This window comes from Eubalaena glacialis, chromosome 10 (assembly GCF_028564815.1).
Source record: "Eubalaena glacialis isolate mEubGla1 chromosome 10, mEubGla1.1.hap2.+ XY, whole genome shotgun sequence".
Classification (NCBI taxonomy): Eukaryota; Metazoa; Chordata; class Mammalia; order Artiodactyla; family Balaenidae; genus Eubalaena; species Eubalaena glacialis.
In genome coordinates, this window is record NC_083725.1 from 40985034 (window position 1) to 41009652 (window position 24619).

At 34.9% G+C, this 24619-nt stretch overlaps 1 protein-coding gene across 1 annotated transcript in view; it reads right to left on the reverse strand.

The window, feature by feature from the left end:
• Positions 1-24619, reverse strand: part of DYNC2H1 (dynein cytoplasmic 2 heavy chain 1) — a 367421-nt gene that overhangs the window by 43120 nt on the left and 299682 nt on the right. Inside the window, exon 85 of the mRNA XM_061204011.1 lies at positions 16858-16947. Coding sequence (XP_061059994.1) covers positions 16858-16947 — 90 coding nt within the window. The remainder of the gene's footprint in view (positions 1-16857; positions 16948-24619) is intronic.

The window sequence follows — 24619 nt, forward strand, 5'->3', positions numbered from 1 at the left end:
TATTGTTACAACAGAAGGGCCCAGGCAGCCCACATAGGGGGCACACCTAGAGCATCTAGCTCTGATGACCAGAGAGGTGTCTGTTGCTGGACCCCACAGAATATCTCCTACATAAGGCCACGTCTACAAGATCAAGAAATGTATATAACATATCTAACACATAGAAATAAGCACAGAGAACCAGGTAAAATGAGGAGACAGAGGAATATGTTCCAAATGAAGGAACAAGACAAAACCTCAGAAAAAGAACTAAAGGATCTGGAAATAAGCAATCTGAGAAAGGATTCAATGTAATGACCATAAAGATGCTCAACAAATGGAGAAGAATGGAAGAACACATTAAGAAGTTTAACAAAGAGTTAGAAAATATTAAAAAAAATCAAACAGAGCTGAAGAATACAATAACTGAAATAAAAAAATAAGCTAGAAGGAGTCAACAGTAAATTGATACATAGAAACAGATCAGTGAACTGTGAGACAGAGTAGTCAAAATCATGCAATCTGAACAGAAAAAAAAGAAATTAAAAAAAAATGAGGGTAAATTAAGAGACCTCTGAGACAACATCAAGTGTACAAACATTCACATTATAGGGGTCCCAAAAGTAGAAGAGAGAGAGAAAGGGGCAGAGAACTTATTTGAAAAAATAATAGCTGAATATTTCCTAAACCTGGCAAAGGAAAAAGACATCTAGGTCCAGGAAGGACAGAGAGTCACAAATAAGATGAACCCAAAGATATCCACACCCAAAATCATGACAATTAAAATGGCAAAAATTAAAGATAAAGAGAGAATTTTAAAAGCAGCAACAGAAAAGCAGCTAGTTATGCAACAAGGAACCCCCATAAGACTATCAGTTGACTTTTCAGCAGAAACTTTGCAGGCCCAAAGGGATTGGCATGATGCATTCAAACTGATGAAAGAATAAAACCTACAACCAAGAATACTCTATCTGACAAAGCTATCATTCATTAGAAGGACAGATTAAAGAGTTTTACAGACAAGCAAAAGCTAAAATAGTTCAGGCACCACTAACCCAGTGTTACAAGAAATATTAAAGAGACTTCTCTAAGCAGGGAAGAAAAGACCACAACTAGAAATATAAAATTATGAAAGGAAAAATCTCTTTGGTAAAGCAAACATGGAGTAAAAGTATTATATCCATCATTTATAAAGCTAGCAGGAAGGTTAAGAGACAAAAGTAGTAAAATTATCCATATCCACAAGAAGTAGTACAGGGACATACACAAGAAAAGATGTAAAATATGAATTCAAAAATATTAAACATGGGGGGCAGTAAAAATGCAAAGTTGTTAGAATGTGTTCGAACTTAAAAGATCATCAAATTAAAATAGTCATATATGTTTTTATGTATAAACCTCATGGTAATCACAAACCAAATATCTATAATAGGTACACACATACAAAAAAGAGAAAGGAATCCAAACATAACACTGAAGTTAGTCATCAAATCACAAGGGAAGAGAGTAAAATAAGAAGAAAGGAACCAAAAAGAAATACAAAAATAACCAGAAAACAATGAACAAAACAGCAGTAAGTATACACCTATCAATAATTACTTTAAATATAAATTGAAAGAGACTTAATTACAAGAGACTCACTTCAGATCTAAAAACCACACATACTAAAAGTATGGGGATGGTAAAAGGTATTCCATGAATATGGAAACAAAAAGAAAGCTGGGGTAGCAAATCTTATATCAAACAAAATAGACTTTAAAACAAGAAGACTGTAACAAGAGACAAAGAAGGACAGTGCCTAATGATCAAGGGATCAATCCAACAAAAAGACATAACGTTGTAAATATATATGTGCCAAACAGGAGCACCTAAATACATAAACCAAATATTAACAAAGGTAATGGGAGAAATAGACAGTAATACAATAATAATAGGGGACTTTGACACCCTAATTACATCAATGGACATATCATCCAGACAGAAAATCAATAAGGAAACGTTGGCCTTAAACACATTAGACCAGATTTAGACCAGATTGCACTATATATATATATATATATATACACACACACACACACACATACATATATATATAGACCATTCCATCCAAAAGCAGCAGAATACATAATATTTCCAACTGCACATGGAACATTCTCCAGGATGGATCACATGCTAGGACACAAAACAAATCTCAATAAATCAAGGAAGACTGAAATAATACCAAGTATCATTTCTGACCAGAATGGTATGAGCCCAGAAATCAACTACAATAATAATAATAATAAAATAACTGCAAAAAACACAAACATGTGTAGGCTAAACAATATGCTACTAAATAATTTCACTGAAGAAATCAAAGAAGAAATCAAAAATGCCTGGAGGCAAATAAAAATGGAAATCCAAAATCTATGGGACACAGCAAAAGCAGTTCTAAGAGAGGAAAGTTTATAGCAATACAAGCCTACCTCAGGAAACAAGAAAATCTCAAATAAATAATCTAACCTTACACCTAAAGGAACTAGAAAAAGAAGGACAAACAAAACCTAAAGTTAGTAGAAGAAAAGACATCACAAATATCAGAGTAGAAATACACGAAATAGAGACTTTAAAAAAGAAAAATAGAAAGATGAATGAAACTAAGAGCTAATTCTTTGAAAAGATAAACAAGATTGATAAACCTTTAGCCCAACTCATAAAGAAAAAAGAGAGAGGACATAATCAATAAAATCAGAAGTGAAAAAAGAGAAGTTACAACTGACACCACAGAAATACAAAGGATCATAAGAGATTACCACAAACAATTATATGCCAATAAAATGAACAACCTAGAAGAAATGCACAAATTCCTGGAATATACAATCTCCCAAGACTGAACCAGGAAGAAACAGAAAATATGAACAGACCAATTTCCAGTAATGAAATGGAATGGGTGATTTAAAAAATCTCAAAAAAACAAAGTCCAGAACCAGATGGCTTCACAGGTAAATTCTACTGAACATATCAAGAAGAGTTAACACCTATCCTTCTCAAACTATTCCAAAACATTGCAGAGGAAGGAACACTTCTGAACTTACCACAAGGCGAGAATCACCTGATACAAAATATCAGACAGAGATAACCACAAAAAGAAAATTATAAGTCAATATCACTAATGAACATAGATGCAAAAATCCTCAACAAAATCTTAGGAAGCCAAATCCAACAATACATTAAAAGGATCATACAACACGATCAAGTGGGATTTATCCCAGGGATGCAAGGATTTTTCAACATCTGCAAATCAATCAATGTAATACACCACATTAATGAATTAAGAATAAAAACAATATGATGATCTCAATAGATGAACTAAAAGCTTTTGACAAAATTCAAAATCCACTTGTGATAAAAACTCTTAACAAAGTGGGCACAGAAGGAACCTACCTCAACATATTAAAGGCCATATGACAAGCCCACAGCTAACAACATATTCACTGGTGAAAAGCTGAAAGCATTCTCTAAGATCAGAGACAAGACAAGGATGCCCACTCTCTTTTATTCAATATAGTATTGGAAGTCCTAGACACAGCAATCAGACAAGAAAGAGAAATAAAAGGAATCCAAGTTGGAAAAGAAGAAGTAAAACTGTCACTGTTTGCAGATGACATGATATATACAGAATATGCTAATAACACCTAATAATATCACCAAAAAACTAGTAGAAGTCATCAATGAATTCAGTCAAGTTGCAGGATACAAAATTAATATACAGGAATCTGTTGTGTTTCTGTACACTTAAAGTATCAGAAAGAGAAATTAAGAATACAATCCCATTTACAATTACATAAAAAAGAATAAAATACCTAGGAATAACTCTAACTAAGGAGGTAAAAGACTTGTACTTGGAAAACTAAGACACTGATGAACAAAACTGAAGATGACACAAACAAATGAAAACAAATATCGTGCTCATGGATTGGAAGAATTAATATTGTTAAATGATCATATAACCCAAGGCAATCTTCAGATTCAATGCAAACCCTATCAAAATACCAATGGCATTTTTCACAGAACTAGAACAAATAATTTGAAAATCTGTATGGAAATACAGAAGACCCTGAATACCGAAAGCAATCTTGAGAAAGAATAAAGCTGGAATTATCACGTGCCCAGATTTCAAACCATACTACAAAACTACAGTAATCAAAACAGTATGGTACTGGCACAAAACCAGACACACAACTCAATGCAACAGAATAGAAAACCCAGAAATGCACCCACACTTACATGGTTAATTAATCTATGACAAAGGAGGCAAAAATATACAATGGGGAAAAGACAGCCTCTTCAATAAGTGGATAGCTACATGCAAAAGAATCAAACTGGACTACTTTCTCACACCACATACAAAAATAAACTCAAAATGCATTAAAGACTTAAATGAAAGGCCTAAACTCACAAAACTCCTAGAATAATACATAGGCAGTATGCTCTTTGATATCAGTCTTAGCAGTGTTTTTTGGATCAGTCTCTTCAAGCCAGGGAAAACAAAAATAAAAATAAATAAATGGGACTATATCAAACTAAAAAGCTTTTCCACTGTGAAGGAAAGTATCAGCAAAACCAAAAGGCAGCCTACAGAATGAAAGAAAATATTTGCAAATGATATATCTGATATGGGGTTAATATCCAAAATATACAAAGAACTCATACAACTCAACATCAAAAAAAAAAATTATTAAAATAAGGCAGAGGACCTGAATAGACATTTTTCCAAAGAAGATATACAGATGGCCAACAGACATATGAAAAGATGCTCAACATTCCTAATCATCAGGGAAATGCAAATCAAAAACTCACAATGAGATACTACCTCATACCTGTCAGAATAGCTATCATTTAAAGAGACAACAAATAACAAGTGTTGATGAGGACTGGAAAAAAAAGGGAACCCTCGTGCACTGTGGATGGGATTATAACTTGGTACAGCCATTATAGAAACAGCATGGAGCTTCCGCAGAAAATTAAAAATAGAACTGCCATATGATCCAGCAATTCCACTTCTGGGTATTTACCTAAAGGAAACAAAAATGCTAATTCAAAGAGATATATGTACTCCAATGTTCACTGCAGCATTACTTACAATAGTCAAGATATGGAAGCAACCTAAGTGTCCATCAATAGATGAATGGGTAAAGAAGATGTGGTATATGGAGAAAATAGACTATTACTCAGCCGTAAAAAATGAAATCTTGCCATTTGCAATATGGATGGATTTAGAGGGCATTGTGCCAAGTGAAATATGTCAGATGGAGAAAGACAAATACCACATTATCTCACATGTGGAATCTAAAAAGCAAAACAAACAAATAAACAAACCCAAACAAAAACAGAGTCATAGATACAGAGAACAAATAGATGGTTGCCAGAAGGGCAGGGGATGGGGCAGTGGGTAAAACAGGTGAATGGGATTAACAGGTACCACCATCCAGTTATATATAATAAATAAGTGAGCTGGTTGCAATATACAGCATAAGGAATATATGGTCAATAATACTATAATCACTTTGTATGGGGACAGGTGGTTACTAGACTTATCACGCTGATCATTTCATTATGTATGCAAGTATATAATACCTGAAGATAACATAATATTGTATGTCACCTATATTTCAATTTAAAAAAAACTTAGCTGTAATAAACCTTTTAAGAAGAACAATGTCAGGCCATGTGGTTTGGTAATGAATAAATATTCAGGGACAAACTAACTTCTAATATGAATTTGGTAAGAGCATGATAGATATTTAGAAGGCTTACTTCTTCTAACTCTATAAATTAAAGTCAACTGGTCTAATTCTTAAAATCTGAACCACTTTCTAGTTGGGTTCTGTTAATGGTCCCTCACATGTATAGCTGACTTAAAACAAAAAACAAAAAACTCAAGCTGTACAAACGTCTGAGTGAAACTAACATCTACAGTAGTCTTGATGAAATGATTTTGCTAGCTTTTTAAACTTCGTTGACTTAATAGACATGGTCCTATCTCATTAGAAACAGAATAAACCTTATCTTACCTTTAAAAAGGGAAATCTTTATTCTTCCTCTACCCTTAATATATCTATCTTTTAGAATACTGGGCAGTCTAGCTAAACCTATGGTATTTTTTAATTTGAAAAAACAGAAACCATAAATCTGGGTTTCTAGGCTTAATATTTGACACAGGAAGTGTTATTTTTCAATAAAATCTTATGGTTTTCTTTTATACCCTTGTGGAGAAAATTTTGGAAACTAAAATTTGATTATCTATGTTTTTTCTTGATTGTTTCCCCTGGCTTTTCCAAAGACAGGAATGAGTTAAGTTGCATGGGTAAAACCCTCACAGGGTTCATGCAGAACCTGAACTACTGTGAGAAACAAGGTTATTAGGAATATCTTTTGCACAGCACTTAATTTTTAGTGTGGCAAACCAGGAATTCATACAGTCCACCCTATTTATAGGTCCCCTCCTAATAATCAATTATAATTTATAATTTATGATTACTCCAAGTTCTTATTTAAGACCAATCCTTCACATATGCACAGGGACCTATTTTCTCTTATCTTTCCAAGAATTTTACTCCTCAAATTGTTTCCTTTCTTCTTGCACTATTTTATTTCCTCCTTTATTAGATACAGATATGGTGAAATAGTTCCCACTAAAAACCAAACCAAACCAAAAAATACTCTCTTGGTCCTTCTTCTCACCAGCTATTAACCTATTGATATTTATCTGTGCCACTTCATAATAAAATTCCCTAAAAAAAAATTGTCTAATTTCATCTATAATATTTGACCTTTTTAAAACACTTTGACCTTCTTAAAACACTTTCTTCTCTTGGCTTCTCAATCACCACAGTCTCCCAGTCTTTTTTCTGTCTTCCTGACTTTAACTTCTTGGCGTCCATCATTGACTCCTCCTCCTTTCCTGGACTTCCCAATATTGGGGTGTACTCAGGACCATTACTTGGTCAATCCTATAGTTTTAAAGACCAGCTTTCTATACTTATGATTCCCAACATTGTATCTCCTACTCCTACCTGTTTCCTGTCACTTACTTTTCTGACAATTCCACCATGATGTTTAACAGTTATCTAAACATGTCCAAATCAGAATTCTAAATTTGCAAGACCACCTTCCTCTTCTAAGAAATCTTCTCTATCACCAGAATCTTTCAGCTCAGTGAGAAATTCAGTTGGTTGCTCAGGCCAAAACCTTGAAATTATTTTTTACATCTCTCTCCCATGTCCCACAGCCAAATTCACAGGTCTGATATAAAAATCTTAGCACTTCTTCATTTCCACATCCACCACCCTAATCCATAACACCATCATATTATCACTTGGATTACTGCAATAACCTCTTAACTAGTTAGCCTGTTCCCTGCTTACATCTGTTTTTCCCTCAGATATGTTCATGATTTGCTTTCTTACTTCATTCAAGTCTCTGTTTAAATATCACCTCCTAAGTGGCCTTATGTGACCACTCATGCTGAAGTGTCACCCTTTTCAACCCACTCACTTTCTAACTCCTTTAATCTACATCAATTTTCTCTACAGCATCCTGATATTTATTAGATATAAAGTTCAGTTCGGCTTCAATATTTCATCAAGATCTACTATTTGCCTTCACCTTCTGGTAGGCCCAATAAATAGATGCTTACTTTAAAAATGTCCTGACATTCCCAGAAATGAATAATATAAATATGTGTATAAGCACAGATGTTACTACCCTATCTAATAAGTGTAACAATGTTACAAATGCCAACAAGGTATGACATTTAGATTTATTTAAAATATTAGATTATTTACTATCACATATAAATGGGCATTTTACGTGCCACTTGGAGTGAAAATAACCCCTTTTGTGCTCTATAGGTTGAAATTCTCTTGCTCTAAACTATAAGTGAGAGTTTATTATTGCAAGAGTAAAGTTTAAAAAATAATCGTTTAAACTGTTAATTTTATATTAAAAAATTAAGAACTCTAGAGTTCAATAAATAGAGAAATTGATAATTATTACAAATATTAAGAGAGACTACAGTAGCTAGATAAGTGTAAGGAAAAATGTTGGAAGCATTTTAGTCAAGAAATATTAATAAAAATTTAACTAATATGAAGAATAATATACATATTTGGTTATCTTGAAATTCAGACCTTTGTAAAATTGTTTGACATACTTGCATTTGCAACACTAAATAAAATTACTATTAAGAACAAAATTTAATTGTAGGTTATTTAGTTTTATTTAACATGAGTCCTTCAAGGGGAGGTTCTAGTTGGGAATACTTTCTATCTTGTGAGAATGACGTAACAGTGAAATATTAGCTTTGCCATCTTGAATTTTCTCAAGGAGAAACAAGGCCCTAATATCATTTACAAAAAAATTCAATATAAATCATCTTCAATCCAGGCATAAACAATTTTTAAAAATACATAAAAGAAAAAAATAAAGAAAAATTAGATACATCAAATATTTATTTTCTCACTTTTACAATTTCAAAACAATAGACATTAAAAGGAATATTTATTTAGGAACATTTTTTCATTGAGGTTTTGAATTTGTGGAGGTTAAAAAAAAGCTTGACAAAATCATTAATATAGATTAACAATCGTTTTCAGGACATGAAGTATGAGGAGTTTTGAGATTTCTTTAAGCTATAGACCTTATGTTCAAGGTTCTTCCTAGAAAACATGTTACTGAAATATATTTTCCTGAACTATTTTTACTATTCATAAACAAGTTAATATTATTGGTAGTAATATTAAATATTCTACTTTAATATTATGTGCAATAGACAATTAGATAAGCATATATATCTTAAAGTCCTTTTAAAGTGTGACAATGTGTAAATCAACAATGAAACCAATCGCTGCTTTTCTTGCTTGTGAAGAGTTTTCCAGCTGCAAATAGCTAACAACAAAGTGAACCTGATAGAAGATACATTATAGAATGGAAAATCAGCATGCACTTATCATTGACAATGGAATAAACGTGGTGAGGGCTATGACTGATTTAGGAATCAAAGGTACACGATGTTTTGTTCACAACTTTCCATTGGGTTTTCAGAAATAATAACAGTATTTGATAGGACAGACTTATTGACTATAGCAGAAAAATTGTCAACTGCTTTCATTCTTCTTCTTTAACCAAAGATAAAACTATATGATATAAAAGACATTTTTCAATTGTCTTGTTATATACTAATAAACTGTGTTCATACAAGATGTAATAGAAGATTTTAAGTGGTAAAAATGGCTGTATAAAGCAAGGAAAGCCTTGAAACAGTGTTTTGAAAATAAGGGTACCAACATAGCAGATATTACTAACAATCACTGGTTACTTTCAGGGAAAGTAATTTGTTTGCTAGAACCTGCCAATTCTTCAAAAAGCCAAACTTGTCTTAAGAGTTTAAATTCTCTGCATGTTTTCTGCTGTAAAGATCCTCTTACTGCGATACTCCAGGAAGCTGCTGAAATTGGTATGCATGTGATAAAAGCTGAGATGCAGATAAAAATTCAGAGAAGATTTTGTTATCTTGAAAGCCAATTATGTTGCTATATTGTCACATTTCTAGACCCAAGATTTATCTTCTGCAAGAAGTACAAATAGCATGGTTTATAGGATTGCTTCTATAAAACTGCCAATCATCATAGACTACTGTTTAGTATTCCAAATGTGCAAGATAGTTGACTATAGGCAGAAGTAATCAGCTGACAGTATTGAGAAATTACTGTCCCTGTACAAAATTTGACTCCTAAAATTCTATAATTCCACTGCTATAGTAATAGCTATATTTTATTGGATAAAATTTCAGATATACTATACCCTAAGTTCATTCTATAATGGCGATAATCCAATTTAAAGTTTGACTGTATGTTAATCTTAAATCTCAGGATTTTGGCAAAGATGTATTTTTCTATGCAATTCTAATTTAATGTATTTATTTATTATATATCTCCACTAAATGTAGAGATTCTTATTGGCAGAACAATGAATGGCACATAATAAAAGTTCAATAAACATTCACCAAATGATGAATAAATTAAAGAATATGAATAAAAAACACCCGTAAGGTAGCTCTTCTAGCTGAGTATAGTACATGAAAATAGGGATGCTGGAGGTTTTTGACCACATACAGACTATTTTTTCGATTTTGTTTATGTAAGTTTTCCTATGAATAATTTTACGGAGTACCCAGTATGTGTAAAACACTGCAGTAATGACTGTGAAAGTTACTGAGTTAGGGGAAAAAAAGAGATTCCCTTTTCAGGAATGCAAAGTATTGCAGAACCTTGCAAAATAGATTAAGACACCTCAGAAAATGAATGAAAAGTAAACAATGTAATTTTAATAAAATTACTTTTAAAGTTCAGGATCTTAAGAGAAAATGAAACAAGCCTTCAAATGTTAGATGGTGGAACAGAGTATAAAGTTAAACAATAGTGTTCATTGGGTAGATTTAAATAGAAGCTAAAATCTCAGAAATATCTCATGGGTACTACAAAAATACATCTCAGGAGGTGTATGAATCATGATGATTGGGAAGCATGAAAGAGATTTATGTCAGTTTGCTTGAGAATAACCCTACGATTGACTGAATCATTCATTTTTCAGCAGATATTTATTGAAAAACCTACTTGTGTAAGCCACTGTTCTATATGCTTGGATAGAGCAGTAAACAGACAAAAATCTCTGCCATTATCAAGCTTCCATTTTAGTGGAGGAATACAAAGAAAACAAACAAACAAACAAATAAGTAAAATATATAGACTATTAGGTGGAGATATAGGCTATGGAAAAAAATTTAAAAGGGAAACAGGATGTAAAGTATCAAGGAAGAGGAGGGTTACAATCTGAAATAGGATGGTCCTGAAGGGATAAAGAAACTTCCTTCCTTGCAAAAAGAAAAAAAGGAAAAAAAAAGAAGAAGAAACAAAGAAAAAAGACACTTCCTTGCAGAAATCTGAGGGAGAGCATTCCAGGTAGAGGAAACAGGAAGAATAAAGTCCCTTTGAGGGAGTGTGCCAGGCTGTTCATTGAAAAGCAAGGAGACCAGTATGGCTGGAACAGAATAAATTAGGAAGCAAAAAGTAGGAGAGGAAATCAGAGAGGTAAACGGGCCAGATCTTGTAGGTTGCTATAAGGATTTTGTTACTCTGGATGAGATGAGAAACCGTCGTGGGGAAATTTCCAAGAGAGGAGTGATATAATCTGACGCTTTAACCAGAATATTTAGACTGCTGGGTTGAGAACTGACCAGAAAGGAGACCAGGGTGGAAGCAGGACTAGTCAGGTGGCAGCTGCACCAATAATGACTTCAATCAAGGTAGTAGCAGTGAAAAGTGGTGAGAGGTGTCTCGGAATATATTTTGAACGTACAGCCAAGGTAATTTTTCTGGTTGAATGGATGCAGTGTATGAGAGGAGAAGAGTTAACAATGATTCCAAGACCTTGTGCCTATGCCTCAAGAAGGGTGGAGATGTCATTTACTTTTACGGGAGAGACTGTGGGTAGCACAAGTTTTTCAGTAAAGGGCAGGAGTTCAGTTTTGAATATGTTAAGTTTGAGATGTTTATTAAACATTCAAGTGAAAATACTGAGTATACAGCAGAGTTAGGGGAGAATACTCGGCTGGAGCTATAAATCTGAGAATAATCAAAGTATAAATGGGATTCATAGGCATGAGATCACTATGGGTGGAGTAGAGATAGAAAAGGTCAGAGGACTGTGCTCTAGGGAATCCAATTACAGATGAGGGAATAGAAAAGCCAGAGAAATAGATAAAAAAACAGAAGTGTGTGGTGACCTTGAGGCCAACTTATAAAAAGGTTTCAAGGGGTAGAAACATCTTTTAAAAATGTTGCTGATAGATATCAAAAACTCTGAGATATTATTATAGAAAGGGAACTTGAGTGTGAGTTCTATCATTTATCATATACATTTTGTAAACTATTCTTGAATATGGGGTTTTACTTTTCCCATCTTTAAAAATGGAAATAAAAACATCTACCTCATATGTTATAAATATTCCCAGATTCCGTGTAAAGCACATGTATGCCTGAGATCCAAAATATGCTCAGTTCTTATAATTATTCATTTTTCTTTCTATCCTTCATTTGATCATTTAAAAAGTTTGAGTATATGTTTGAAGCGGTGCACTGAAAGAAAAGAAAGTGATCTGAAGCTCAAATATAGGTCACTAGTACATTTTACTGCTAGGGAAGTGAGAAGAGCTATTTAGATGAACCCAAAAGGGCGTAATGAGCCACATTTCTAGATCTAGAAATGCCAGTCTGATGTATTAGTGATAATTAGGGTTAAAGGGGAAGAAATAAGAGCTAGAGGCTCACAGATATTTTTTTTTCAATGAAGAATTAGTTTTCGTGAAGTGGGCCACAGAAGTAAAATGCAAAGTGAAAAGTTAAAGTAATCTATGTGGCTAACAACAAGCATCTTTGCAGACATGCGAGAAACTGTGTGCCTGAATATTTGAACAAAAAATAGGAAGCAGCACCTAAAAAGAATCTCAGAAAAACATAAGAGTGAAGGGGCTGATGCCTATACTAGGGAAAAATCTGCTTCCCAGCATTCCACAGTGGGAGGGGTTGGAAGGAAGCAACATAACATTAGCGTCTGCTGGTAGAAAAGGTACTTTGGTATAGTCTACTACACAGTGCCCAACTGAGGCCTAATTCAGACTTAATTCAGGCCATTACAGGAACGGAGATAGCACTAAGTGCTTCTAGTTGCAGTACTTCTGCTATTTATTCCTAGAGTACTGAACTTCCTTTATCATTTTGATTGTTGTGGCTTATTTGTTGTCTTTCCTGATAAACTCTAAGGATAGTTTATATGTCATGCTGAATGGCATTTATTAATAATAATAACAATAATAACTAATTCTTTTTATTGCTTAAATCTCCCCAGATTTCAAGGACCTTAACAGTTGATATAAACAAGATTCCATCATAAGAATGAAGGGTGGCAGGATTTGGTAGTATATGAGTGTACCAGCCACTGGCTTGAGTTAGGCCAAAAAAATTGGGTAGAGTTCAAGAAGTCACTATAAATTTTAAAATGAAAGACAGAACCTAAGGAGAAGCTCAGTCCTAAAAAATGAGCATGAAAGCTTGCCAATGACACATGGCACCCCAAGTTTGATTAGCAGTAGAAGTAAAATGTGGAGACATTCAGGAGCCCATTAAACATGTGTAGAATACTGGGTCTGTTTAGCATACCCAAGTCTAACTGGGTACTCAATATGAAGGTCTGTATATCCTTAAATAGAATCAACTCATGAGCTAGGTTGGAACAGAAATTGCAGGTGTAGAGTCAAGGGATCCAACTGTGAGAAGTTGAAAATATGAAGACAGAGGAAAAAAGGCAAATGCTGGCCTCACAGATTTATGAACTGGGTAGAGAACATGCTGGAATTTAAAATGATCAACACAGAAAAATCAGACTATACTAGGGAGAACTTCTGCAGAGGCTATTCTGCAGGCCAAGGGGGAAACAAACAGTGGAAATCAGGAACCAAAGAAACTCTCAGAAGATGTTATTTCTGAAGAAAGAGCAGAAAAACTCAAAGTCAGGAAAATAATTCTAGGGTTTCAATAGGAGATAATATGTTATATATATTATATTATAGACATATTTATATATCTAGTCCATTCATTTGTTCATTCATTTATTCAGAAGGCAGTATGCTACGTATTAGAAATACAGTGGAATTATTGTTTTTTTAAAGTCCTTGCCCTAAAGGATCTTAGAGTAGAGACTGGAGGATAAATGACTGCAAGACTCTCTTTGGCTGAGATTGCTTGGGTACCTAGGGGTTCTCTGGCTCTCTCTAAATCACCAGCATTTAGAGGACAGTCTTAAACCCATGTCACCCAGTAGAGTAAGACTCTCCATATTGAAAAATGACCCTCTAAAACATAATCTGATTTCTCTCCTTAATATCCCACAGTGTTCCCTTTTGCCCTTATGATCAAATATAATCCCTTAATACAGTATCATAACATGGCCCTTCCTGCTCCATCAGCCTAATCTCTGAACATCCTTCCTTGCGCTCTCTGCTCTGCTTTTAGTTACTTGAAAGCACATGGCTTACTCTTGACTCTGACCTTCCTCTTGTCTGGCACAGTCTTTCCTCTTGTCTGGCACAGTCTTTCCTCTTGCCCTCGCTTGGTCTATTCCTACTAAGCTTTTAGCTTAAGCATCACTTCCCTGTTCCCATGTAGGTTAGGTACTCCTGCTATTTGCTCCCATAGTACCCTTCCTTTGTCACCCTTACTGTTGCTGTTTATTCGGTTGTCTATTTTTTCTGATAAATTGTAAGGATAGTTCCTTGGGACACAATGTATGTCTATTTTGTTTACCATTCTCTATTCAGCAACCTCAGCACAGTGCATGGCACCAAGACAGAATTTTTAATTGCTAAATGAATGAATGTAAGAAATTTAAATTCTGTGAGGCAGAAACTGTATCAATTTACTAATCATTTTATCTCCAGTACTTCACTCAGAGCTTAGCATAAAGTTGCTGCTTATAATATGTTTGACTGACTAAATAACTGAATGCCATCTTGACCCAGTCACTCTCACCTTATTTGCACAAAACCCCTGTAATGATCAGGCACTATGTGTAATACTCTCAGTAGCTTGTTCTGTTTCCTATATGTTATGCCCTAAAATGAAAGGCTCTGGGATTTTAAACCGTGGCTGGAACTGGGCTCAACCTGCTGCGTACCTGTTTGGAATCAGTCTGATCATTACACTTTCATAAATAACCAAAAGCTGCCATTTTCTCAGACCTCTGAAAACAGTACTTCTAATTCTCCCTGCCCTCCCAATATTCTCAGCCCTTTCTTCCCCACCTAAGTAGCCACATTGTTCCTCTAAACTTTGTAAGTTGCTCTGGTTACTTATCTGTGAAATATAAAAGGCACATATGAAATCAAAGGACCTGGCAGACCCTTGACTAGATGGAAAGTGAATCCCAAACATTAAAGGTTATCTTAGGGAAGCGGATATCTGTACATTCATAACTGAAAAAAAAAAAATTAAGGCAGGAAAACAATAAAAATATATCCTTAAGTGGTGACATAAATGATGAATTATTGCATATTCCCTAGGTAGAAAGATAAGATAAACTATGGTCAAGCCTGAAAATTATCCTGAAGGTTAGAAGGATATTTTATCATTATAATTAAGGCTAAATGCCTATAAAGCTTTTTAGAAAATCAAACAGTGAAAAAGTTTTCAGTTTTGATGATCAGTATACAGTATACTCAGTATGAATAATCATGCCAGAAAATTGTAATAATTTATGTAAAACTGCTTTAAATGATATTAATTTCAGTATCAATAATACATTTATTATATGCACATAGCATAATTATTAAGCATACTTATACATATAGTGTAATAAAAGTTACCCATTGGTAGCAAATAAAGTTTCTGCCCTTTATAAAAATAATCTAATGCAAATAATACTGATACATATATTAAGTGATAAATTATCACAACCATGCAATTATAACATACAAAGGACTTCACAGCATTTCTGTATTTTTCTAAGAGTACTGATGGACTACTTGTCCTTCCTCTTCTGACTTCTCTATCCTTCCTTCCCTCCATTTTTCTGGCATTTATTGATAGATTATATTCGGACATATACACAGTAGATAGGAAGATGGGTAAATCCGAGTCCCTGCCTTGTTCTTCTCTACCTGCTAATTTTAAACTCATTTTCAGATCCAGTAGTTTCTTCTTCAATAATCCTACAACTGAGAGGTTGATTATACTGGAAGCCAAATAAACATTCAGATGAGTTCTGGCCCCTTCAAAGGAGTATCATTTGCAGACTGGCAGGATAGCGTAAGAAGAGAGGAAAAGATGAAATTACACAACAAGGCAAGGCCCCCCTAGAGGAAGTGTCTAAAGAGATGAGAGTGGATGAAATCAAGTATACAGCTCTAGGGATGAACCTTCAACAGCAGAAGGTCAACTACTTTTGTATTAGAACAAAGATGATGAGGGTGGGTTTAGACAAATTTGTCGGTGGGAGGGAAGGGTAGGCATTTTCAAGTGGTCATATTTCATAGCTTGAATTTTCTCTGTAAGGCAAAAAGCAGGGTGTTCTGCTAAGGGAAAAGTTAAAGATGTGGACAGGTATGTGCACTACTGAAAAAAAAAAATGAATGAGGATTGCGGTTTCTAGAAGGACACTGATCAAGTTACTCCTAATAAGCTGATATGACAAAGAATGTTATTTGTGAAAGCAGTGTAACAAGCAGAGGAAGAAGGCAGTAAGACAGTGCAAAACCACACAGGAAAAGGGGTACATTGCGTGCACCAACTGACTTACAACATTTGCTATTCCTTAAAAAAAATAATCACCTTGTCTTTCTCCGTCTATATCATTCCTTATTCTGTTCAATTTTCCTTCATTTACCTGACTGGGCCACTCTGAAAAAACTTGATCAATTTGGAAAAAAAACCAAAATAAAACAGAAAAAAAGCAGCTCCCTGTAGGGGGGACACACCCTAAAGCAAATTAGTCACAGTTATGAATGAGGTTCAGTTACCATCTATATGATCCATCTATATTAAAATTGTAGATTTTTCTCTAAATTCTCAAAAATTATGAAAAGCCACACTACACAGAGAACAGTTTTTTTTTTTTTTTTAAGAGTGCTAGGTAAAATCACAGATGACAGAATAAGAAAGGAATATACGGTGCTCTATGAACAAAATCATAATATTTTCACTAGTTGCTAGCAGAATAGTTAACAATATGAGAGTTTATACCACAATCATCATACAGTCATACAATTACTAAATAATTTCATCTTACCTGTATTGCAAGGGCACGAGCTACAAGACCTCTAAGGTATTGTAAGGGATCTTCTGGACCTTCCCACTTGGTTTGCCATGTGAGAGGACACTGCAATTTTAAAAGGATCAAAATTAAGTTTACATATACAATATTACATATAAAAGATCTTTTAACATTAGTGTGATGGGGAAAATATTTTGGCATAATTCACATTGTGTGTATCATGAATTCATTTCATTAAGATATGTCTTTTTCTATTTTATACATAGTATCAATAATGTATATGTGTCAATCCCAGTGTATGTATAAAATAGACAACTGATGGGAACATACTGTATAGCACAGGGAACCCTACCTAATGCACTGTGGTAACCTAAATGGGAGGGAAGTCCAAAAGGGAGGGGATATCTGTATGTGTATGGCTGATTCATTTTGTTGTGCATTGGAGGCTAACACAACATTGTAAAGCAACGATACTCCATAAAAAATTAATAAAAATTTTTTTTAAAGATATGTCTTTTTCTTTGATCTTATCTCATTAAAATTGAATGATAAATAGAGTCAGAATGAATTGATCTGTTTCTCTAAAAGGAAATATTTTTAAGTAAAAGTTCTTGAAAGAATAAACAAATGAACATAAATCAGTATATAGAAAGTAGCAAACCATGTTTTCTTGAAACGATATGTAATGAAATCAAATTAAATTTCACAAATTCATTTTATAAGTAGTAAAGACAAAAAACAACTAGTCTTGTGTCTCTACAGAATTACAGAAATTTTATCTCCCAAACCACACCAGATATATGACAAAAAGAGAATAAAACAGAAAATACTCTAAATTAAATAAATAAATAAAACCTTTCTAAAAAAGTTACCTTTTTAATATCTGACCTTCTTTTAACTGACATTCTCCATTAATACATTCATTATAATATTATATCTTTTCTGTGAGAGTTTTCTGGATTTTCCAAATATTATGTAACTATCATTCAAACTTAATACTTATTTTTCTCAAGTGGAATAATAAGGAGAGAGCATCAATTTCTTAACCCAGAACACTGTCTGATTACATAGCTGAGAAACTACTCCAGGCTAGAGTATATCAACAATGTATGGAAAATGGAAATTGTAAGATAACAAACCTTACAGTGAAAAAAAGACCTTAGAAAACATCTAGTTCAATTACTCTAGGTGAATGAAGTAAGCCTTCTTAGGAATATGGTAGCTAAGTGCTGGAGCTATGCTGTGAACTGAAACAGGTGTGATGATTTTAAAACATGACCCCTAAATCCTTTGACAATTCTCCTGTGGAGACTTGAAGTCTGCTCTTCTTTTTAAATAAGTGTGCTATGAATATAGCAGAAGTGATGTGGTGCCAGTTTACAGGTCCAGGTCTTAAGAAATTGGTTGCTTGTATTTCCTGTCTTTTGTGACTCTTGATCTTGGAACCCATCCAAAATATTGTGAAGTCCAATTTTTGGAGAGGCCCACACGGAGATGAACTGAGGCTCCCAGCTCTCAGGCAGCACTGACTTGCCAGCCACATGAGTGAGCGGAGTGGACGAGACAAGCTTTCTCTACCAAGGTCTACCCAAATTTCAGATCTGTAAGCTTAAAATAAATGATTTTTTAAAAATTATTATGTTTTAACCTGGTAAGTTTTGGTGGCATTTGTTATACAGCAAGACTTAACTGACACAGTTCTTTGGTATCCAGAAGTAGGGTTCTACCTTAACAAAAACCTAAAACATATGGCACTGGATTTGAGACTGGGTGGTGGGCTGAAGCTGGAAGAACCTTCAAGAGAATGTAAGTGAAAACATAAAGGACTTCTAAGAGAATAGTGGAGGTCTAAGGGACTTTGAGGACTTAAAGGAAAGGGAGGAAACAATCTCAGACAGACAAAAGTACTCTCGGGACCTTAAGGGCATGCCTTGCAGATCCTTTCTGTTAAACAATAAGGCTTCTATGAATCTTAACGGTGTTGTCCCACAGCCAACACACAAGAAGCCTAAGGTAGAGAAAAAGGCTTATCACAAGATTTATGGCCATAGTTTTTGTCTAATGTTGTGAATCTCAATGAGATTCAAAGCAAACTCACAATATTAGAATATTGTTCTGGTGTAAGCTTCATCTGTTTGGAATTAATGGGGAAAAGAGGGCACAATTAAAAGAGAACTTTGGACCCCAAAATCCCTATGGGTGGGAAGCAGGCTGAGAAAACCACTCAGCTGCAAACATGGCTAAATCTTATTGAAATGTATGGATAAGTAAGAGATGAGAATCAACAGCTCAGAGGGCAAAACCAAGAGCCATGGATAATTATTCCCAGGGAACAATATGGAATCCTAATAAAGGAACTGAAAACATAAGCTTGTTTGGATTTCAGAATTGCTAGGAACACGTGAGCCTCCCATTTCCTCATTTTTTGAGTGGGAATGTCTATTGCAGTTACCTGTCCTACCATTTTATATTGGGTTTGTAGGGGACAAATAACTTATCTCTGCACGTCATAGGTCTTTAGTTGAAAACCATGCTTGAGAAACTGTTTTTGAAGAACCAAACCCAAGAAGCCTCACCCATACTTCCACCTGATTTTGATGACAACATCCGGCCTGAGGCTGTAAAGGAATGAGACATCTGGGGAAACTTGGAAGGAGATGACTGCATTTTACATGTGGGAGAAATGCAAATAATTTGTGCCCAAAGAGCAGACTGCAGCAGCTTCAAAACATGGTCCCAAAATTACTTGATACTCTTCCCATTGAGAGTTGAGGTCTATGTCCACCCCACCCCTTGACAACCCGACCAATACAATAAGGGAGAAGTGACGCTTTATCAGTTTTCAGATCTAGGCCTTAACAAATTCACAGCTTTCATTTCCTCTCTCTTGGGGTATACACTTTTAGAACCAAGATACCATGTTGTGAAGAAGCCAAGTAGTCCATATAGAGAGGCCCATGTGGAGACATCTAGAGAGCAACCAAGGCCTCTAGCCATCAGTCCTGATAAACTACCAGCCAATAATCAGCACCACCTAGCCAGCCCTGTGACTGAGCGTCCATTAAGTAGATCCTCCTGCTCTAAGCCGAGCTGACTCAGCTGGTGTCACACGAAGCAAAGACAAGCCTTCCCCACCAGACCCTGCCCAAACTGCACACTCATGAGCTAAATAAATGATTGTTCTTGTTTTCAGCCATTTAGTTTCAGGGTAGTTTATTATGTAGCAATAGATAGCTGATAGGTCAGGTTTTCACATTCTAAGTTTTATGCTTTTCCTGTTGTAGAAAGATAGCTCCTTTATATAGCGTTTATTTACATAAAATAAGTTACTGTGGCAGGCAACCTTTAAGATGCTCCCAGTGATCCTTGACACTTGGCATTCATATCCATCCTTGTGAAATTCCCTCACCTTGAGTATGAACTGGTTTTAGGGACTTGCTTCTAGTGAAAGAATATGGCAAAAGTGATGAGAAGCCACTTCTGAGAGTAGGGTACAAATATTGTGACTTCTGTCTAGCTCACTTTCTCTTCATCTCTTCCTTGTTCACTCTGTGTGAAAAAGTTGCATATTGTGAGTTGCTTTATGGAGATGCCCATGTAGCAAGGAACTGATATGTCCAGTCAACAATAAGTGAGGACCTGAGGGCTGCCAACAGCCATCCCATACGTGCTCTGAGAGGCTGCAGTAATTGCAGCCCTGGTGACACCTGACTGCAGACTTGTGGGAGACCCTAAGACAGAACACCCAGCTAAGCTACCCCCAGATCCCGACTCACAGAAACTGTAATGTGATAACTTTTCACTGTTTTGTGTCACTAAGTTCCAGGGCAATTTATTACACAGCAATAGATAACTAAGAGAGCTATCAATATTAGTGTCAGATGTAATACTTTCATTCAATAAATATTCAAGTCCTTATTGTCCATCCATTCAGCAATTACTGAGAGCCTATAATGTGCAGGCATTATAAGGTCCTTGCTATCATGGAGCTTACATTTTACTGGGGGGATAAAGGCAATATACTTATTTCTAAATATATTATAAGAAAAAGACTACATAGTGCTAAATCCTATGTAGAGAATTACAACATGATATATGATATGACAGAAGTAATATGAAATAGTGATAGTGATATGATAGAAGACTATGAGGAATAAAATGTTTACCCTAAAAAGCATTAGAAACCAGCAAAGGAGATACACAGCTAATGTCCCTAATGGTGTTTTAAGAATGACTTATATAGCACGTTTCTGGAGCTAAGAGGAAAAAAATGATTTAATCAAAGACATCTTAGTAAAGGAAGTATCTGTTAAGCTTTGAAAGTTGTGTTGAATTTTGACAAAGGTAGACATAACTGGAGGGGACTTTTTAAGCTAACATTTATGTGTTAGTAACTGTGCTGAGCGCTGGATATGTACCGGAAGCAGGTACTACTGTAATTTCCATTTCACAGAGGAGAAAATGGAGACACAAAGAGAACAGCATATCCAAAATCACAGAGCTGGTAAATGGCAAGTCCAAGATGTGAACCCAGGTAACCTAACTCTAGAGTCTGTCAGCATTAATTCTGCCTCCAACGTATTTTACATTTCTATAATGTAATTTCTATATTACACCATTTGAGATTTGTCAACTGAAAAAAAATGCACAATGTGACAGTTGTGCATTAAGTTTTACTTGGGGCAAAATGAGGACTATAGCCCGGGAGACAGCATTTCAGATAGTTCTGAGAAACTGCTCCAAAGAGGTAGGAGGGAAAGTCAGTATATGTGTGATTTTGATGAAGGGGGAGTACATGCAATCAAGCACATATTTTTTGCAGAAGGTTGCTGCTAGTTTCGTGAAGCTTCAACATGACAATTATGTATTTGGAATTAAAGTTATAATTATGGGGAAACTAAGGCTTAGAGTAGGTTTAGTTAACTAAACTTTTTTTTTTTTAATCTAAATGGTAGAGAACTTGAACCCAGGTCTAGCTCTAAATGTAAACTTTTTGTTATCCCATGCTTTTCATGAAAGATGTCATAAAAGCAAAACAGGATACAAGCAGATTTCCTAATTCACTCTTTTTCAAGCATCAATTAATTGACAGCTCAGCAATCTCCTGTTAAATAGCTGCTATTTGTCAATCATTTGTTAGGTCTTGTGGATACAAAGTTATAACACAATCCCTGTTCACAGAAGTTTGTGCTAGAGGGGGAAATAAATAATAAAAGAAGACAGCTACAGACAATACAGTAAGTTCCCTGATAATGACAAGCACTGTGCTCGTGAAATACAGACGTAAGGTACACCAAATTCAAACTGTGCCGAAGGACAAGAGTCAGGAAAGGCTTTCTGGTGGAGATAATGCTTGAGGTGAGTCTCAAAAGATAAACAGCTTACAGTAAAGTAAAGAAAGACAGTAGGAAAAGGAAGGGGCATTAATAAAAAAGACATGAGACAACTGGGCTGATGGTCAGACCATGAAGCGTTTGAATGTTTATACTGAGGAGCTTAATCTGGAAAGCAATTATAAAACTAAATTACACTTTAACTAGGGAAGTGACACAATCATATTTGGATTTTAGAAAGATTATCCTAGTAGAAATAGGGAGAACAAGCATTAGGGTGATGAAACTGCAGTCAGAGAGGTGAATTAGGAAGGTACTGTAGAAACACTTGTGCAGCACTTACACGTGCAGGCACTGTTCTCGGCATTTCACCTGTATTAACCCTTTAGACTTCACATCAACCCTCTGAGATGGATACAGTTATTACTCCCATTACGAACATTTAGAAACTAAGGTAGAGAAAGGTTAAGTGACCTGCACAAGTAAACATTCTAGTACATAATCTTGGATGTTTTAAGTCCCACTCCGCAACCTTAATATGTTTACTAAATGAACTTTAAAAAAAAGGACCACGGTTAGTAACTCTTTTCCCTTTTCATTTAATAACGTAATTATCTATACTACTGATAAACACCGCTATCCTACCAATAAAAATGACGTGCTGATCCTCACACATGAGTGAGACACTGGTAATCCAGTACCTGCACACTGCTGAAGTTAAGCCAACACTGGATTAGAGTTTTTGGAAATGAATCGACTTTCATTTGACTCAAGCTTATTGCAGTGTCGGACACAGGGAGACGGCATGGAAATTGCTATTTATTTCAAGCAGTAGAAGTTGCACTGGGATTTCACTGTAGGTGGGAAAACAGAATTCAGTTTACATTTTTTTTAAAGAAAAAGAGAAAGGAAAAAAGGAAAAAAAAATATATAGTTCATTGTAATTTCAATTTCACATGAAGTGATTAACTCATATGGACAGTTTACAAATTATCACTAACTCCTATACTAGCCATAACTTACAACTTTGTACAATTAATTAAATTAGCTAAAATCCATTTTACACACATATACATGATTAGAGAGTTATATTTCAGAAGGATAAAGATAGCTGCAGAGTAAAACACTCTAATAATAGAGCCCTTACTATATAGAGAGGGTCTAATAGAATAGCCTCTCTTCTATTTGGAAGAGAAAGTACAACTCAGAAGATAATTTGTGATAAAAGTTAGAATGCATTCTGATTTAATCTTACTAAGACCTTTACTTACAGCCAAAGATTTCAATTTTCTTAACAGTACAGAGAAAGAATCTATAAAACAGCACCAGAACAAACCAAGGACTTTCAGATCCAAGAGATTTATTTAACTGAATTATTTTCTTTTAAAATATGAATCCTATTTTAAAAATCTTTTTATTTTGTGTCTTCCCTTTAAAGAGACTCATATTATTTGCTTTCTCAGGACATGTAACATCTGTTTTCCATTAAAAAATTATAAAATACTTATGAAGAGATTACACTAAGTTATAAAAAGTTTGGAAAGGTAGAAGCAATCCATTGATGGATGAATGGGTAAACAAAATCTGATATAGACCTTCCTCGACTTACGATGGGGCCACATGCAGATAAACCCATTGCAAGTTGAAAATATTGCAAATCGAAAATGCATTTAACACACCTAAACCACCAAACATCATAGTGTAGGCTAGCCTATTTTAAACGTGCCCAGAACACTTACATTAGCCTATGGTTGGGCAAAATCATCTAACACAAAGATTATTTTATAATAAAGTGTAGGATATCTCAAGTAATTAATGGAATACTGTGCTGAAAGTGAAAAACAGAATGGCTGTATAGATACAGAATGGTTGCAGTGTATCAGTTGTTCACCCTGATGATTGAGTGGCTGACTGAGAGCTGCAGCTCTCTGTTGCTGCCCAGCATTTCGAGCATAAGGTACCGCGTATCGCTAGCCAGGGAAAAGATCAAACTTCAAAATTCAAAGTATGGTTTCTACTGAATGCATATCACTTTTGCGTCATCATAAAGTAGAAACCACCTTAAGTCGGGGACCATCTGCATATATATACAACGGAAAATTATTCAGCACTGAAAAAAAAGGGAAATACTGACACATGCTACAATATGGATGAACCTTGAGGATATTATGCTTAGTGATACAAACCAGTCACCAAAAGACAAATGCTGCTTGACTCCACTTATATGAGGTACCTAGAGTAGTCAAATTCATAGAGATAGAAAGTAGAATGGTGGTTGCTGGGGGCTAGGTGGTGGGGGAATGGGAAGTTGTTTAAATGGGTAGCGTTTCAGTTTTGTAAAATGGAAAGAGTTCTGGAGATTGGTTGCACAACAGTGTGAATGTACTTAACATTACTGAACCGTACACTTAAAATGGTTAAAATGATAAATTTTATGATATATG